The sequence below is a fragment of the Xyrauchen texanus genome, chromosome 5, assembly GCF_025860055.1.
Source record: "Xyrauchen texanus isolate HMW12.3.18 chromosome 5, RBS_HiC_50CHRs, whole genome shotgun sequence".
In the NCBI taxonomy this organism is placed as follows: Eukaryota; Metazoa; Chordata; class Actinopteri; order Cypriniformes; family Catostomidae; genus Xyrauchen; species Xyrauchen texanus.
The window spans coordinates 31,283,733-31,304,391 of record NC_068280.1 but is presented as its reverse complement, the minus strand read 5'-3'; the positions used below and the strand labels follow the sequence as shown (position 1 = coordinate 31,304,391).

Genomic DNA, 20,659 nt, shown 5'->3' with positions numbered 1-20,659 from the left:
ACTACATCTTTATTTTAATCCACAATAATTTGTCCTTTCCACTCACTTTACAGTTTTTAGAGTTTCAGAGACGCTTTCTTCATTAGCAATTATATTCAAAGAGACATTTGAGGAGAGAATATATGCATATACAATTCATAACAAATTAGTGATTTTCTGTACAAGCATGTTCTTGCATGTTTATATTACTTCTTCTAAGACAGGTCATCACTTCAATGTGGATAAAGCTTGAGGTGTAGAAGAGATCACATGTCAGGAAAGTCCCTCAAAATGCTATAGAAAACATACATGAAACCAAAAGATACTGTAACATTTATTGGATGTGAACTTAAAGAGGAAACTGCACAGAAGGGCGTAAATTTGGCTTGAACATCGGGGGAGTTGCAGCATGAAGCATTTACTAGTTTCCATTGATCATGATATAAATAATGGGGGTTGTAATGGCTTGTTTTGATTATGGGGGGTTATCTCCCCCCGATATCTACGCACCTGAATAGGGTTCTTTTAATGTTTCCAAGTGTCGTATATATTTCTAGGCAGGAGGTTGAATTATTGAAACCTTTCATTAGAAAATTTAACTATATGAAAGGAGAACTCCGCAGAGGAGCATAACAGATAGATAGAGAGAGAGAGAGAGAGAGAGAGAGAGAGAGAGAGAGAGAGACTAAAAAAGTAGTAGGCCTACTGTATATGTTATGTGGTTTATGGAGACGAGGTGATATAGGCCTATACTTTTGGAGAAGGCTTCAAACAACGAAACCACATCCCATCAGGAAAACATAATTCTCGGAACTCTCTGAAACCACGTTGTACTTCGTGGCTCCATAGAAAAAAGTTAAAACTGTATTTAAAATTTGTATATATTTGTTAGTTATCTAAATTCCATTTAAGGCAAAAGTCTCTTTCTAAACATATTGTAAAGTTGAATCTCATTTTCAGAGATTAATTTGTCCCTCTTCCTCAATGATTACATTCAGCTTAAAATAAACAAGTTGCATTATCAACATTTGAGTGATATTAGTGCTCTTAACAAGAATAAAAGGTGTAAAAATAAAAAAGAACTAAATTCCAATAAATGGGTTCATTTAACCGTTGAGTAGTTTGTCAGCTCTGACAGCGTTTAAAATAACTTAGTTATGCAAATTATTATAAGAGCTTCCTTAAAACGATTCCACTGTAAATAGGTTTTTTAAACTTTCAGTAGCTTGTAAGTTTTGTTAATTTGTATATGAATACACATGAATGCATGGATGCTCTGGGAATGTATGTGCGAAACAAACAGATGTGTCAAGGGTAAAAATATACATGGTAAATGGAAACTCATACTGGATAAGTATGTTTTATGTGATTTAATTTTCACAATGAACGTCATAATGCACGTAGTAGCAAGGCTTTGTTTGACCTTTCATGATACCGTAGAAACTCGGCCAGATGTGTGAATGAGTGACTTTCGGAGACATAACATATTAGAAATATATTTAGTCCATATTTGGCCAGTTGAGCTTCTGTTCTACAGTGTGCTGTGGTCTGAACATCACACAAAATAAACACACGCACACATACATGCGTTCATTCTTGCGACCCTGCCACACAGTCTGTTCTCTTCTATACAACAGGAAACACCTGCGCTGTTCTCTTACCACACGAGCGCTCTGATACACATACATACACAATCCACCCATAAAGCATCAAAGCCTTGCACAATCACCTATTTATGACAGTTAAACCAAAACTTCAGGGATTATGCATTATCAGATAAACTGTTACATATGCATTTAAACTCGTCACTGGGGTAATGCTGAAAAGCAACAAAACAGCAAAACTAGCTAAAGCTTTTCAAAATCATCATTTGAATGTTAACGATTTTCCACACTTCTAGCGGTGAGTCACAGAAGAAGGAGTGTGTAGGACAGGGAAGATACCCCTGAAAATGATACTGAAAGAGAATTTCAGAAAGAACAAAGAGAAAGCACCTTTTTCAGTTTATGTCATATTTTATTTTTGAAGATACATACTGTATACCCGCTCTGCCATAGAGAGTCATGAAAAGTTTTATAAAGAAAGGATTTTAAACAGCTTATTTTTTTCCAGCTGGTTTGTTTGGGAGCATTCTGCCCTACAAAGGAAACATGCAGCAACTAAGGCAACAATAAAACTAACATTTGTTCAACCAAATGTGGATTATTAAACTTTCACATGCATAGTTGAGCCAAACCCATCTGTCACAGGATGGTCATAGCTGATTTGGTCTTAACTCAATTTGGACGAAATGTGTAGTTACTGCATTTTGCCTTTGCACAATTGAATTATTGGTAATGTAGTCCTGTAGCACAATATGTAGTAGTGCACTACAGGATATGAAACTCTCCTACGCCTGAGAAAGAAAGAGAATGAGACAGGCACCTCAAAAAGGTCCACTTCCTGTCTTGTTTCTCTCATCTCTCATTTTTTCAGACCCCACGGTCCTGCGTATTCCTGCGTAGGTGCTGGGAAATATGAGGGGGCAGTTTGACACAACCCACTACAAATAAGATAAATTTACAGACAGCTCTCAAAGAATAAATTATTGAGTGCATATAAATCTCAATGTGACAAATATAGAGTCCAAAAGTCTAAAGATATGGGTGTGGCAGGGAGGAGGGCGGGTCCGGGTCGTGATGCTGCACACCCGGCCCCTAATCAGGCTAATTAAGCCCTCGAGAGTGATAAAGGCAACCAGAGGTGGCAGTTCAAGAGAGAGTGAGTTACAGACACACCCTCCTCCCTGCCACACTAGGATTCAAAATCTAATTTAAACCTGGAAAGAAACAGAATGTGTTAGGATCTCAGTCTATTTAAAAAAAACTAAAATGCCATAAAATTGCTGTAAAAATAGAATTTCTATGTCACCAATCACATGTAAGCAAACTGGTGGCATTACTTCTTTGTACAAAGGTCAGATTTCCCTCGATTGAAGCACACAAGATACTCTTTAGAACATTTTCAAATTACACTGTGATAACATGGATCCTTAGGTTGTGCATGCTGTCATTACAGCAAAAGGGGGGCACACCAAACACTAAGAAATGTAGAAATTCATGTTAAAATTTTCAAATAAACTTTTCTCAAATTTGTATGCAGATAATTTGTTAAGAAAAAGAAAAAATATTTTTACAACTGTTCTGAGAATTTAGGATCCCACTGATATGTGATAACTGTGATTTTATTAAACTGATATGAACTGCCCCTTCATATCAGTTTAACACATTTTTAATTTCTAAGCCACTGATAAAAGGTACAGTATATAACCACTAGTAAACTAATCGAGGAGCCACTGTTACTTGTACTCATCTCTAATGAGAAGCAAAGTAGACATGTGTCACAAATGTGAAGAAAAAATGAATAAAAAACCAATTTTCCTACATTTCCCTTTATATGCCCAATGAAGAGTTTAGAATGTGAATATGTTCAATACCTTGTAACATGTTTCCTGTTACTATTGCTGTCTTAAAATTCAGTGTGTGCGTGTTTAAGAGCAAGAGAGAGGGGAGACAGGCTCTTCCTTTAAAATTCATTGTGTGTAACATTCAAACCACATGACCTGTCTGTTGTACACTCTTGTCAGATCAGCTCTCACTTTGACTGTCAGAACACACAAACACACATTCACACGTAATAACAATAGTCAATCCATTTAAAGTATGGAGAAGACACACAGAAAATGTTTCGGCAAAAATTAATAATATTCAAGCTTTCTTCTTGGATAAATTAATATCTGTGTGTGTGTGTGTGTGTGTGTGTGTGTGTGTGTGTGTGTGTGTGTGTGTGTGTGTGTGTGTGTGTGCTATGTGATACCTCGGCTCTTGTTCTAGAGAAACAGTAAGAATGACATTCAGGCCTTCAGTGTTGTTCATGGCAATAGGTAGTTAGCACATCACTTACAACGCTCAGAATTCTACGGGACTTCTGTCTTTTTTTATTTTATTTTATTTCCTCCTGTACAACAAATTACATGTAACTATGTATAGAAACTGAGGAAAAGCATCAAAAAATATCTGGCAGATTTTTTATTTTTTGCTATTCCTCTGAAAAATGAAGATCGTATTTCTTGTGATTCACATTAGCATGTTACTACATGGTAAGTCCATACTTTTCTTCATGCTTATGGGTACTTATATATTATAGTGCTCTTAGACACTGCCTGGAAAGTAATAAGTACACTGTATCCACTTGGTAGAGAGCTGGTACGTATGAATGTCATTGCATCTGATAACAAAATGTACCAACTGACATTAACAAACAAATTATGCTTAACCTATACTAATTCATTTCTTATTAACTTCACTTAGTAATTTTTGCAATTAATTTTAATCAAATGGTTCCAATGTCATTTTTAGTGGATTTTGTAACGTTCCCCTCAAGATTACTACACAGGTGATCTAGCAGAGTAACTACAGGTGCAATTCATCACATTAACTATAGACATGCATGTGATGTTTTTATATATATATATATATATAACACACACACACACACACACACACACAGTCCTATCCTATTCCTATATTAATATACATACATTCATAAGTGTTCAAATACTTGATTGGGGCCACTCTATGTTATAGCATAGTACTAACTGATTACCCTATTCATGTGCTATGATATTTACATGAAAAAAAAATACATTACAAAAAATTACAAATGTATTTGCAAAAACATTAAAAAAAAAATTACAAAAAAATAAAAAAAAGTGTATACCTCTTTTTTGTGTCTATCGAAATACCATTGTTACTTTAGTTATTTTATAATGGTTTATACAGTGCATTTGACCCATATTCTTTACTCTGTATTTCTTAGATATATTTTACATCAGCTATGTCTGTCATCACCCAAAAACAAACAAATTAATAGAATAATCAAGCTTTCTTTCTCCTTCTCTAGTTGTTTTCTCTGCTCAGGGTCGTTATGCTCAAAAACTGTTGAATGACCTTATGGAGAACTATTCTAATGCTTTAAGGCCTGTGGATGACACGGACAAAGCCTTGAACGTTACACTGCAGATCACACTCTCACAGATCAAAGATATGGTGAGCACAAGACACACACAAGTGTATCGCATTTAATCTCAGACCAATTTTTACTCAGGTTTTACCATTCAAATGTGTATAATTATTGTGATGTTATAGCAACACATAGCAGACCTACTGCAGAGACAGTGGGTCTGAAATAATTTCCACTGGTTATAAGATCGAAGCAGATACTGCACCAGTAAACCACACTGTCCATCTGACCTTGATGTGGCATGGCGTGCATTTTATTTAGACATACTTTGGCGACTACATGTCAAAACAGCACAGCTTACATGGCCCCAAACTTTTAACCTATGGATATGCAGATGCACAGATCATATTCAAATTGACATCATATTCAGGCTCAGTTCTTAAATAACTAGAGTGAACAACAAGTAAATGTATTGACAGCTAATGTTCTAATGGTGCCTATCTATTAAAAATGCTCATACTCCCTTGAAAAGCAACAAAATTACAAGTTTGATCGACAACTATTGCCTTCAATGCAATTGCTGTTATAGTGGGTAACTCTAGGTGTCAGCATTTACCAATTGTGAGGATCCCCATCTCATTATCTCCATGTCTCCTGTAACACTGTAAACATTATTTGTGTGTGTGTGTGTATAGTGCGAGCTGCGCGAGTAATGTATAAGTGTTCCATTTGTGTGTTTGGAGATCATGTTTTGACCTAATTTAAAACTGTGTAGTAAGTGTTATAATGTATGCCAATAACCTACAAAAGTGTAGGACAATGAGACTTTCTCATTATTTTGTGCTGTATTTTGGTAATAGAAATAAGGATTAAAATGAACTAATTTCTTCATTTAGCTCCTATCATCTTGTATTTCATTTATTTATATATTTTTTGTTTATGCTGGTGGAATAGTGCTGCTGACACTGAAATTAGAACATGTTATTAATCAGGTGAAACTTAAACCTAAAGTATGATTTGTCTTTAATTCTTTTATTAGACATTTTAGGGGATTTGGTGGCATATATACTTACAAACTATATGCAGACATACAGTAGACTAGATCATGGTGCTTCAGGTCAAATTCCTTCCATTGAAGCACACAAGATAATCTCTGGAAGTACTCTTTGACCACCTATATTTTACATTGGACGTGAAGTGGTGAACCATTACAGTTCCAAAATTGTTAATCATAAGTATGAAAATGCATAAAGTTTATAGAAGTTTGATTAGTTGTGTGGCCGTTTACGTCAGTGACAAATTATATGGGAAGGGTTTTTCCTTCTCTTTTTAAAAGCTTATAAGCCTATTATTTTAATTTCCAAATTACAAACAATTATATGCAGAGTTGCATTTTGTTATTTGCATTTTGTATATTTGGGTCACCACTGGACTAGATTCTGGATTTTACTGTTATTTTGGGTAGCTTTACTCAAAAGTCTTGACTGTATTCTTTTTTCCATATTCAAGCTAAATTCTAAAATGTGATTAGATTAGAAACAAAGAGGGTCATTGACCATTTTGATTTTTGTAGTCCAAAAAAACTCCTTTCAGTGTCTCGTTTTATTCATTTACTGCTGTTTCTGAATTAAAAAAAAAATGGATTTACTTAATTCAATTGTAGAGAATTAACTCTTGTTAATAAATTAAATTGAGTTATCCTAACAAATTTAATGTGTCCAAATAACTAATTGAATCTCACAACTTAATGCTAGCTAGCAACAAACACATTAGTTCGTGGTAGTTTTCTGTAGTACTGTGTAGTGATAGGTTGTTCATGAACGATTAGTTCATTTTGAAATCTTTTATGTGACTGTTCATTTGTTACGTGAAAACTGAGGCGCTGTACAGGAAACAGAAATTATTAGTTCACCTTTCAACTCTTTTGGTCCGAGTCATTTGTTCTTTTGTCACTTGACAGCCATATACGCTATGCATTGCTCACATAGGAAACAGAAATTACTGGTCCACCTCTCAAGTCTACTTGTCTGAGTCTTCTTTTTCTTTTGTCACGTGACAGGTGAACTAATCAATTCTGTTTCTCATCATTTGTCCTTGGCTGCATTATAATTTTTTCTTATTGGTACTATAAACAAAGATTGCATAAGTAGACATGTTGGGGAACTTAACAGAACACTTAAGATTAAAAATTCGCCTTGTTTCACTTTGCGTATAAATACATTAAAATAACATTTAATTATAAAATTCTCTCCCAAATCTATTGAGAATCTAGTCCCATGCAAAGCATGCTGGGAACTGGAAATCCTCTGCCCAGTTTCAGCAATAATTGCTGCAACAAATATTATTGTGTGAATGGCTGATCATTATATAAGGCACTATCAGTCTTGCGTATGTTCCTCAGAGAGGCATAGAATTTCTTATTCAAGAGGCACTGAATTTCCGCCCTGATCAAACTCAATCAAATATTAATTTACTGAACCTGAGGAGTACTTTTAACCAATGAGATGTGATATGTAGAAGGCACTAAGTGCAACCTAAGGGTTCAGACTTTCTTCCCTTTCATTCTTTATTGTGAGAAAGTAATTGTTCCATGTACAACAGCAGAGTTTTACCTTGCAGAGCAAGACCCCATGTGGCTGAACACTAAAACAGGGGTGTAAAAGTTACAGAGAAAATGTACTTCGGTTAAGGTGTCCAGCCAAAAAAATTCTTCAGTAAAACACAGTATCCACAATTAATTGAACTTGATGATTTAAAAGAAAAAGTAAACTTTTTTCTGAGCTGAAATGGACTGATGAAATCAAGAGATGAAATCAAGATTTTCTCACGGAAGTCACAACCTTTTTTACCAAAAACAACCATAACCACATTCTCAATGTCCTGATTATGTTCCTGAAACCTTTCACTTGAAATAGTTTAACTTTAAATTCCACAGCAGATGAATTTATTTTTGACATTTGTTGTTTATAGACTGATTGTTGACTATGTTCTCACTTAAATCAAGTTCGTCCATCTTCAGCAATGGCTATAATTAAAATATATAGATTTATGATTGTGGTTTGGTGATTGATGATGATCTTTTCAGAAGGATGATAGTTGTGTCTAGGGATGTGCAAAACTAACAATTTTCATAATCAACAAGTCGTTTGGTTGTTCGGTGTTTAGGATAATATAATTGGGCTCCGTTATGTTCACTTGACCCCGATCAGATGCCCCCCTATAGCCCCCTTTTAGAGGGCTATATGGATGCTAAGTGCAGCATTTCAACATGGTGACTAATGGATATTCAGCAAATAAATAGGCTAAATAACTATAACTTCTTATTGCACAAAACTATCGAAGTAAGAAAAGGGAGAAATTAGAAAGGCTCAGTACAGAGCAGCACAAAACCGCTTATGTGCATCCTGAACACAGAACGACATGCTTCAGCTAACCAGAGTGCTTCAGGGCAGCCCTTGCTGCACATTCAAAAGCGCAGAACTGCAAGATAATGTTGCTCAAATTGGTTAGCTCAGCAAGTAGTAATGATCTGCAAAAATATCCTTTGTACTGTAAGGATCTTAATGAATATGTAAGTGTAAATGCCTTGAAAATGTAATTAAGAGTAAGAGTACATGTATTCCGTTTCAATAGTACTTGTGTAAAGTGCAAATTCCCCCAAATAATCATAGATATTCTCAAAGATTTGCTGTTGCAATTTCTCATAGTTTTGCAATAGCTGGTCTGTAAGTGAAAGTTTCTGTTGCTGTATGCTTGACTCTGATAGGATGAGAGGAACCAGGTGTTGACCACATACCTGTGGGTGCGTCAGATCTGGCATGATGCGTACCTGCGCTGGGATAAAGACGAGTACGATGGACTTGAGGTCATTCGAATACCCGGTGACCTTGTTTGGAGACCAGACATCGTTCTCTATAACAAGTAAAACATTCATTCAGTACATTAATCAGCAGCAGCTGTCACTGAGAGTAAATACACAGTACATTGCATAAAACAAGAATGCATACAAATCTGTGTATTCAAACATTACATATTACTGTGAGAATCTACACATTCAGGACTAGCTGATATAATCAATAGATTAAAACTCAAATCTAGACACACTAAATAGACCTCTAATTATTGGTCTCTTTTATTCTCTCAGTGCGGATGAGGAGGACTCCTCGGGACCTCCAGACACTAATGTGGTGTTGAGGTATAATGGTGAGATCACTTGGGACTCCCCTGCCATCACCAAGAGCTCCTGTAAAGTGGACGTGGCTTATTTTCCCTTTGACAGTCAGCAGTGCAACCTTACCTTTGGTTCCTGGACCTATAATGGCAACCAGGTATATGCCTTAATTGATGTACACATAGCAAGTAGGCCTACTCATGTATTTATGCACATACAATTGGTTCTGTTCAGCATTTTTCTAATTTAACAGTTTCCCCCATTACATTTCATCACAACAACTTGAGTTAAACGTTGGGTAAAAAAAATAATTTAATTTCAGTATTTCAATGGAAGCAAGGAAAACTTACCTTCCGTACAAAGGAGTTAACAGAGTCAGTTTTACAAATATGTTTATTTGATTAATAACCTAGAAATAGTGCTAAATATGAAATATTTCTTATTCATTTTAAGTTATACTGTTTCATTTTAATCTTTTTTATCTTTTCAAAAGCGTAAAACTATTTTATTTCCTGCTGTAAAATATATTTTTAGATATTGAATCCCAGATTTTCAGTGTGGATTCCACATGATTCTGTCACTTTGGATAAAAGATACTGCAACATGAATCAAAGGCATTTCAACCATTATAACTGAGAGGGGACATGTCCTCCTCACTTTTAGAAATAATTAATTACAGCCGTTTTACAAATCCAACAAATCCTTTAAACCCAGCAGAAGCCTCTGCCAGCTGGTTGCTTCAGCAGTGGGCAGAACTAAAGCAAAAGCAGTAATCCCATTGGGTAGCGCTCACATGTTACAATACCTGTTTTGATTCAGCAAATTGGCTTGGGTGAATGCAGACAACGTGATTAATATTAATAAGCCCAACATTAGCGACAGTCACTGAGCTATTATTTGCAATCTACCCAAGACAAGACGTGAGCAAAAAGAGTAATCTTTGACTATTGTAAGTTAATGTTGGTAAACAGATGAAAACAATTGACATTTTGGTAACTTTTAGCAAGTTTTTAGTTTCGGACCTCTTTATTGTTAGTCTTGTTTTACTGAAACACCGAATGACCAAGTCTCATGTACAACCACCAGTCAAAAATCAGGGGGGACAGACATTCGGATTTCTTTCATTAGGGCCATGTGTGTGACAACAAAAATCTTATGTCATAGTAAACATCTAAACAATGATATTGTTCTTTGACTTTTCCATATTTTTTATTTGCCAATATTTGTTGCATATCTATTTTAGAAAAAATAATAATAATAAAAATCAGTGACCAAGTGAGACAAGCTTCTGGAATCGTTCAGGTAAGATAATATTTGACATGGACATTAAGGAATATATTTTTATGCTTTGATACTTAGTTCTGGCTACTGGACCATAGTTTGTAATGTTTGGCAGCAGTCATTAAATTATATGATAATAATTTAGTTTAATATGAAAATAAATGTTTTCAAAATTTTAGCTCTAATTAATACAGTTCTATCATTTCTTTCAAATAATATAACATATTTTTAAAACATAGAACATATTCTTAAAATAGAAATCCGTATTCTCAAAAATTAATAGAATGACCCCCCAGATCATTCATACGCCCCTGACATGTAACATTTTTTAAATTATACACTGTTATATAACCTTCATGTAATTCCCTTCCCCAAATGTTCTGTTGTACTAAAAATCCCATCATCTCCACGGTAACTCCAGGTGGACATCATTATGGGCATGGAGAGTGGTGACCTCTCAGACTTTGTGGAGAATGTGGAATGGGAGTGTCACGGCATGCCAGCTGTTAAGAACGTCATAATGTATGGCTGCTGCTCTGACCCGTACCCTGACATCACATACACAGTCCTGCTCAAGCGCCGATCTTCATTCTACATTTACAATCTGCTTCTGCCGTGTTTCCTCATCTCTTTCCTGGCTCCGCTGGGGTTCTATCTACCTGCTGACTCAGGGGAAAAGGTCTCACTGGGGGTTACGGTGCTGCTGGCCCTCACTGTGTTTCAACTGATGGTGGCCGAGAGCATGCCACCTTCAGAAAGTGTTCCACTAATTGGTGAGTTTACAAATATTCCCTTTAAGTGTCAACTCGAATCTGGAAAAACCTAAATCTCCAAAACATTTTGCCAATGTATATGTTCCTATTACATATAAATCTACAGTCAGATGTATAATGCCACTTACAGTAAAATGTTTGTCTTAATTGTGTCAAATTCTAAGAATAATGTAATTTTGCTCTTATTCCTCGATTTAAGATTTAGTGTCATTCACAGGTTCATACTGTAAGAGTTAAGACTTGGTCTCAGCTCCTAAAGTATTTAAGAGCACTGGAGATCCTAGTTAGGACTAGCATGATGACAAAGTTATGTGGAGACAAAGCACTCTCCAACAAAGATAGGATGTGTTGGACTTTATGACAAATGTGATTCGAAGTTGAGTGATCAAGTGAAATCCATCAGAATAATTTTTTTTATTGTATCACATCTTTTCATTTAATGAATAAATTAAAACTCATTATTGTGGATGTACAGTAACATTAAAGGAATAGTTCACCCCAAAATGAAAATTCTCATCATTTACTCACCCTCATGCCATCTCAGATGAGTATGATTTTCATTTTTCTGCTGAACACAAACGAAGATTTGTAGAAAATAAATCAGCTCTGTAGGTCCTTTCAATGCAAGAGAATGGTGGCCAGACATTTGAAGACCCAAAAATCCCATAAAGGCAGCGTAAAAGTTATCAATCAGACTCCGGGGGTTTAATATGTTTTGTTTTCTGAAGCTATGCAATAGCTTTAAGTGAGAAACAGATCAATATTTAAATCCTTTGTTTCTATTAATCTCCACTTGAACTCTTTCAATTTCAGAATGTGAAAGAATGTAAAAGTGAAAGTGGAGATTAATAGTAAAAACAGACTTAAATACTGATCTGTTTCTCACCCACACCTATCACATTTCTTCTAAAGACATAGATATAACCACTGGAGTCATATAGATTACTTTTATGCTACCTTTATGTGATTTTTAGAGCTTGAGAGGTCTGGCCACCATTCACTTTCATTGAAAGGACCTACAGAGCTGAAATATTCTTCTTGTTTGTGTTCAGCAGAAGAATGAGTCATATATATTTGGGATGGCATGAGAGTGAGTAAATTATGAGAGAATAAAAAGTTTTGGGTGAAATATCTCCTTATGTTTTACTGATTTATTCTTATCTTTAAATATTATAATCTCAAAGTCATGCAAGTTTCCATTTCCATTTTGCTAAAACAATTTAACAGCAAGTCATAACAGCAATCGAGTTGTTGTTACTTGAAATGTTTTTATTTATAAAATGGTGCACCATGTATAGAGAAAGGGATTGCAATCTTTTTGACTAAGATATTGATTTTGATAAAGGTTTTTAATTGTAACAAATCTTATTTGTAACCCAATAAATCATATAAGAACATTAACTGTAATTGATTACAACAATGACTTTGGTTTACTATCATTTACATTAGTTATTTAAATTGTCCTTCTGCATTAAACAGTTGTTTTTTGTTATGATAATCTAAAAAGTAATATGCGATTTATTTATTTTTTACATACATTTAAAAAACATTGTAGGATTCAATTTGCCCATTGTCTGGAGGAGAACAAAACACAGGAAATCAAATATGGCTTTCTCATTTAATTAATTAAATAATTAATCAGCAGATTCATCTATTATAAAAAAAAAAAAAACAATTATGTTTTTATTTTGTGGTATTAGATCATGAAGGAATGGCATCATGCTCCTGTGATGTATTACCCTTGCAGGCTCACTATTGGCAGATTCAGTGGTTTAGGGTGGCCATTTAAACATCACTGTAGTCCTTACTTCCCAACACTTGGGGGTGCTTCTCATTTCTTAAATTGTGAATCCTCGTTTCCTATCCTTGCTTCCTATCCTTGCTTTTTAGCTCCACCATCTTAGGAAATGAAAGGAGGAATCTACAGTAAGCAAGATGTTATTGTCAAATAAAACAGTCTTCTGCATAAGATGCTCCTGTACTTAAATTTTTGACACTTCAGTCAAAGCTTATTAATATTCTTAAGAGCATTTCTGACAAGTTTAATACATACATCTCATGTGGGAACTAGGCAATGACACATTGTAAACATACAGTATGTATCCAAAAACTAGTGAACCGGATTATTTCAAAGTGTAAGTACGGCATGAAGCTCAGTGCAAGTAGGCCATTGGCTCTTTTAACTGGGGCGGGACTTTCATTCCTACAGCCATAAGGTGAGAGGCTCTTTTTACTGTCAGGTGCTTCCACCCCTACAGATGGCACACTGAATGTTGCGATGTATCCAATTTATTTTATTATTTTAAGTGGTCAGTCTCATCACAACAGGGTTGGGGTGAATTCATAATTTAAGAATGTGCACTCTTCCAATTCATGAGTTGGAATTTGAATTGAACTGGCCACGCCTAACAGGATTTTTTTAATTTGATGAAATTCAAAAAGGATGAAATTTGAATTTGAATGGCAGAAAAGGAATTAACTGAATTTGCAATTCAGAAAAATTCAACGACAGAGGACTTTCATTAGTCATACACAACAAGAAAATCATCATGTTTTTTTGGCTCAATTTCAAAGACTTTGGGGTGTTCTTTTGCCATGGTCCAATAAAACTATTAAATATGAAAATAATTTATACAAATGAAATATTCCTAAATTATACATTTCTGTTGGTGGCATATCTAACATTGACTATTAATTATAATGTTTCTGGAATTACTCCTTTTTTTTTGTATATGAAAACATGTTTATGGATAATTCATACTCAAAAATGAAAGTATTATTAAAAACTTTAAATTACAATTCTGCATCCTTTTTTATACATGAATTATATTCAAATTAATCTCAATTACAATTTAGGAATTTAATTGGAATATAAAAATCTTTCTCAATTATATCATGAATGGTGCAAAACCCTGGTTTACAATGAAGCAGAATGGTTACATTTTTGTCATCACTCCCTGTTTGATTTTTTCACTGTCTCATAGGTAAATACTACATTGCAACAATGACTATGATAACAGCCTCAACATCTTTGACTATCTTTATCATGAATATACACTTCTGTGGAGCAGAGGCAAAACCTGTGCCCCACTGGGCCAAAGTCCTGATAATAGACTACATGTCCAAAATCTTCTTTGTGTATGAGGTAGGGGAGAACTGCACAACACCTGAGAGTGATCAAGGCTCATTGTTCTCTGAAGACCCACTGGCTAGCCTAGAGAGAGATGGGTATTTTGACAAAGGGTTTTATGTTGACTGTCCAAACCACAGTCAGTTTAATGGGTATAACAATCACAGAGACCATCGCCATGTGAATAATCTTCATGGAAATGGTCACCACCACAACGGTGAACATAGACAAGATCATCAAAAGAGGACACAGTCATCATCAAATTCTCCTGTGCGACAGAGTTCCCGTCCCCCAATTTATGCACACTACATTGGTCGAGATGTAAGTGATAAGCGACCACTGACAAGTCAGGAAAAACTGAAAGAAAGCGAACTCTCCATTCCGGAAAAACTCAGTGGATACACCTACGATGACGGCAATGGCTGTCTCAATGGAGTTGCCTATCACAATGATAAGGGCTACAGCCAAACCTATGGAGCGGACAGCTACAATAAGACAACAGCTGGCTCAGAACGTGTATGTATCTGCGGGCAACATCAGAAAGTGGTGCAAAACATTGATTTCATCGCTAACTGTTTCAGAGAGCAGAGGGCACACCAGGCCAAAGGGGCTGAGTGGAAGAAAGTTGCCAAGGTGATGGACAGGTTCTTCATGTGGGTGTTTTTCATCATGGTTTTTCTCATGAGTATCCTTGTCTTGGCTGAGGCAACCTAGAGCCCTTTGCCCCTTAAAGACACAATCACAAGTGTTTATATAATGTGTCAAAGACCAGATAGTTGCAGATTTTGTTTTTCAAACAATAAGTAATCCTGTATTTGTAGGCAAATTGGCACATGTTGTACATTCAATTTAATATTTGAATTACAGTTACTGCATGAGAGTTAGTTGTTTGCATTTCTCACTTTCTTTACTGCCTACTTTGTTCTTTTCACTCTTTTAGATTCTCTGGCTGTAACAAGTAAAGAAATGCCATTAACATTTCACGTGTTGACGTGTTTCCACACGTGTATGAGGAGTAACACAATCTTTGCCTGGCATGAGCACACATATTAATAATGCATAGTTACCATTGCACATGTACACACTTCCATACACACGCACGCTTTAATAATGCATAATTAGACCTGTCTTGAAAGCACACAAACACACATATAAACTCAAGGAAAGATTGCTAAAAAAAAACAAATTATTTTTCTGGCCTTGACCAGTGCAAACATATTATTATTTTATAAAAGAAATCTACTGTACAGCCTGAAAATTTACAGGTTTGCAAAATATTTCAAAAGTTCAACACAAAAAGAAAAGCATCTTTTTTTTGTACATACCACTGAACTGAAACACACTCCCTCTCGTTTTAAAGCATACTTAACTTCCTTTTACACTGGATATAGTATTTTTACATAAATGAGTTTAGCACTCATTCTTCCATGCGTGTTTCATTGACTTATTTAAAGTAACTTATTTTTTCACATAACATATTTATTTTATTTGATGTGCTTCTTCTACACGATTTTTTTCTGCATAGAGTTTTCTTTACTAATGGTGCTACACAAATAAAAAAAAACTTTCAATCATATTTAAAAGGATCTCTTAATCAAAAAAGGCAAAGGAATAAACAAAAAACAACAATGCCAATTTTAACTACCACCTCTCTATACCACCACTCCCTATAGGCAGATTATGCAGTCTGCGTAGGACACTAATCATAAAAAGTCCACTGGCCTTACACGTTACATAGTTTTGAAGGGCAAATAGCGGTCAATGAACAGTCTCCCTGTCAGATGATCACCTCACGCAACACCACCCTTCTCTCCCCGGTAAGACGAACAGGGACTGGGTAATAGTAAACCACATTTTTTGGAAGGACAACACCAATGATTTTAAAGTGTAGGTTTTTTCTACTACACTGATTAACACAAGAGTAAATCACTCAAATATGTTTTACCAATATACTATATTTCAGGGTTTTCAGCCTTTTTCATTTCTTGTAATCTAATTTCTTTTTCTTGCAGGTCCAATTATGAAATTGTCTTGGTAGTTTAATGAAGAATAAACTTTTCTTTTTAGCAAAAAGAGCAGAGCAGCCTCATTACAGTGTTAACCTAATTGGTCACTCATCACCCGCAGAGCAATTTGTCTCTGTTTTATTGGTTATTTTTTCCTGCAGTATTTTGCAGGTCAACATATTTAAATAAAATCTACATTTGTTTAATATCAATGCTTTGATTTGTGTACTTAAGGTCTTAAGTATTCATAAATGTAACCCTGGGCTACATATTCAAAATTCAAACTTAATAAGTTACTTACTCCATTCAAAATAAATACAAATACACATTTAAGTTTTAGGTTACAACAGGACAAGGCATTTTAAGCTTAAGCTTCATTTTGAGATCATTTGATCTAATATTTCATAATTTATAAATAATGTAAATCAAAAGTTTTGTAATAACTGTCCAATAAGTGAAAGGATAGTATTTAGGATAAAAAGCCATCCTGTTGCAGGGGATTTAACCTCTGAGGGGTGACTGAAGGGTCTGGCCCATGTCAGAAATGCAGTAACAATGCTTGCTCATTTAGCTTGGTTGTAATTAATTCATTGATCAAAGTAAGTAAGAGTTTTATTGTGCTTAAGATTTAGGTTATTAATATACACATGTATTTACAAATACATACATTCCTAGCACTTTGTGCATTTTGACATGTTGTCATGTTTGTTCTAGTAAGGCCTGACTCAATCTTGAGGGAAAGATAGCCCTATAATGAAGTCATTGCTGGGATTATTTTAAAAGTCATGTGATTTACCCAGAGTAACTGAGCTTCTAGTGTATATAAGAAGAGAAGAGCACTCTCAATTTATTATTCACCTCTGACCCTTATCTGATGTCCAACTGTGAATGATAGTTTACCTATTCTGTAACCCCAGTTCTCTGAAACATTGAGTGGAGATATCCACCTATGGGAAGGGCATACACACCATCCAATTGGACCAAGTCTGGCTTGACAGACAGGAGAGCATATGAAATGCCACTGTATGGCCCCGCCCTTACCTGAGGGCATAAAAGAACCTGCACGTGCTACTTTCTTCAGTGAGCATATTCGCTTCTCGTGAAGCAAGCACGGCAAGCTTTGTGGATCTCTACACTCGATGTTTCAGAGAACTGGGGTTACAGAATAGGTAATCTACGTTCTCTTTCATCATCTCGTGTTTCGTGATCCACATATGGGAAGATATGGACAACTCCCTGATTGCCATATACACTCACAGGGAGATGCTATCAGCCAAAAAGGATGGTCTCCTAATTAAAGGCATGCCTGACACATCCTATATAATATTAGCAGGCTCTATAACTAATAAGCATTACAAAACGGGAGAAGAGGCTGTGCTAAGTGCTTGATATGAAACCTATGGGGTGACATGTACACAGTGAGAGGGGGAACGGGTTATGGGTGAATTATGAAGAACCACGCAATACTGCACGTGCTACTGGGTTCTGGTGATATCAAGTCGGTAGTACCTGACAAAATTGTGGGGGGAAGCCCAAACATGCAGCTGAACAAATGAAGAGAGACTCCCTGAAGCAGGGCCCAGGAAGCAGGTTTACCCGTGTGGGGGGAAGCCCATGAGACAAAGCACTGGTCACTCTTTCTGATATTCTCAGTCCTATGCAAATACATGTGGAGTGCACGCACAGGACACAAAGCATTCAGCCTCTCATGTTCCAGAGAGGTAAAAGGAGGTGGGTCACCCATATCGAGTGCAGCCATATTTCTCACCTCAAAACCCAAGAGACCGTGCTTTAGGTCAAGCGGGTCACTCCAGTAGTGCTTCATGTGCTTAGCTCATGCAGGAAGGATGGGCAGGGGTCAAGTCAATCATGTCATTTTTATTTTTATAGTGCTTTTCACAACACACATATTTTCAAAGCAACTTTACAGGAAATCATGCATTAACTAAAAATGTAACTGTAATATTGTGGCAGCGGGGGCATGGTCAAGCGCCCGTCCGGAAGAGAAAAGCGGTAAGGGCGCCTACACCTGAGCTAAATTATGTCTAACACCTGTGTCTAATTTCAGTGAGCACGGGGAGAGCGGCATAAAAGGCAGCCAGAGGGCCTCCAGAGGGAGAGAGAGAAAGTCTGGTGCTAGAAGCATGCTGTGTGCTTCAGTGGCATATCTGTTTTAGTGTCAATTCAAAATATATATTAAAAAGCCTCACCTTGAGCCTGGCCTCACGTGTCTTCCTTGGGACGAATACTGTCACACTGGTGCCGAAACCCGGGAATACGTTGTCCAGTCATGGAAGGTAACCACCCCGTAGAGTCCTCCCAGCTGGCGGAGGTCCTCCAGTCCCTCGCTGCGATGCATCAGAGCCACCAACAGTCCCTGCTTGAGCTCCGGCAGGACCAGGATCGTCGCTTCTTTGAAATCATGCGGGCTCAAGTAGAGGATTGGCTTGGGATCCGGAGCCTTCTCGGCCAGGAGGACGCTTCAGCCACAGCCGCGACCCCGGACCCCCGTGCCTCGTTGCCCCCGCCCGCGTTACAGAAGATGGGGCCGGCGGACGATCCAGAAGCGTTCCTCGACCTCTTTGAGCGCACCGCCGAGATTTGGGGCTGGCCGCACGACCAGTGGGCAGCTCGCCTTGTTCCTCTGTTGTCCGGGGAAGCCCAACTCGCGGCTCAACAATTGCCGGCAACGAGTCTCCTGGCCTATGCTGACCTCAAGAGAGCCATCCTGCAACGGGTTGGTCGGAGCCCGGAAGAGAGCCGTCAACTCTTCCGGGCCATGAAGCTGGAGAAGGCCGACCGCCCATTCGCTTTTGCCCAACGGCTCCGAGACGCCTGCCGGAGGTGGCTGCTAGTGGGGGACTGTGACGTCGAGGGAATCATCGACCAGGTGGTGCTGGAACAGTTCATCCAACGCCTGCCCAGGAGAACGGCGGAGTGGGTCCAGTGCCACCGCCCGGCGTCGCTGGAGGCTGCTGTCCGGCTCGCGGAGGACCACATGGCGGCGATCCCGAGGGCGGAAGAGCCCTCTCTTCCCCCTTCCCCTGTATCTTCCCCTGTTCCCTCCCCTTCCCCTCTGCCTTTTCGCTCTGCTCTCTCCCCAGGGCCCGTTCCTGCCCCCCGTAGGCGTGGAGGTTTTGCGAGACCAGCTTCCCGGCCTTGGGAAGCAACATATTCCCCTTCCCCAACCTTCAGCCGCCCTCCCCCTCAGGTGGGGGCGCCCGCCAGCACGGGTGCGGCCGTGGCGCCTGGGCCGGCCTGCTGGAGGTGCGGAGACCCGGACCACTTCCGGGATCAGTGTCCGCTGATGGAGGTGGGGACGGTGGTGCGGGTCTCTGATGTCCCGCAGGCTGCCCCCGATCGGGCTGGAGCGTACCGTATTCCGGTAAGGATCCAGGGGGGTACATACCAAGCATTGTTGGATACCGGCTGTAACCAGACCACCATCCACCAACGCTTGGTTCAACCCGGGCTTTGGGCTCAGCTAAACGGGTGAGGGTGAGGTGTGTGCATGGGGATGTTCACAAGTATCCCATGGTGACTTTGGCGATCAAATTCCGGGGAGAAAAACATAGTGTGGAGGCAGCGGTTAGTTCCCGCCTCACCCAACCGTAGATCCTTGGGCAGAAAGTGCCATACAAATCCGCTCTAGTGAGCTGCGGAAATCCTCCTTGGGATCCATTGTGACTGTCTTCAGTATGGTTGGTTATTATGTAACCTGCACAAGAAGAGACAGTCACAATGTCGAGTAAAACTGCTTTTATTGCAGAGAAGGCAAAAGTACAAAAGGGCAAATCCAGAGAAGAGTAGTCAAGGGGAGCGTAAGGTCGAAGCCGGGGAATCAGAATAGAGTTAGACGTAACAAGCGAGTTTGAAAAGACAGGGGAAGCTAGGGGAACACTAGAGCTGGCAAAGCGAAGGGGTAAACTAAACAATAACCAACAAGTGTGGAGAGAAAGGGCAGCGTATATGTAGGGGAAAACGAACAGTGCAGGTGAAACTAATAATCTAGTGATGGGAGCGAGTGCGGGTGAAACTAATACTCTGGTGATTGGGAGCGAGCATAAGAGCTAGAAGGGGCGGGGTGAACTTGAGGATCAGAGTTCGTTACAAGCCAACACTAAAGAAAACATGTCCACCCCATATCTTCCCAAATTTTCTAGCTTCCTGCGTGGAAAGATGCGTTTCTTGAAGAAACACTGTATTATATTTCTTACGTTTAAGAAAAGAAATAACCTTCCTTCTTTTTATGGGGTGCCCCAACATATTCACATTCCACATGGAGAGAGATAATCCACTCATATTAACATTTGACATA

The 20,659-nt window shown here is 38.0% G+C and overlaps 1 protein-coding gene across 1 annotated transcript; it reads left to right on the top strand.

The window, feature by feature from the left end:
- The first annotated feature begins 4,071 nt into the window (after nucleotides 1-4,071).
- Nucleotides 4,072-15,049, top strand: chrna9a (cholinergic receptor, nicotinic, alpha 9a). Its single transcript, XM_052127467.1, has 6 exons — nucleotides 4,072-4,117; nucleotides 4,921-5,066; nucleotides 8,747-8,901; nucleotides 9,125-9,308; nucleotides 10,854-11,205; nucleotides 14,190-15,049. The coding sequence occupies exons 1-6, from the start codon at nucleotides 4,072-4,074 to the stop codon at nucleotides 15,047-15,049; spliced, it is 1,743 nt and encodes a 580-aa protein (XP_051983427.1).
- Nucleotides 15,050-20,659: the final 5,610 nt, after the last annotated feature.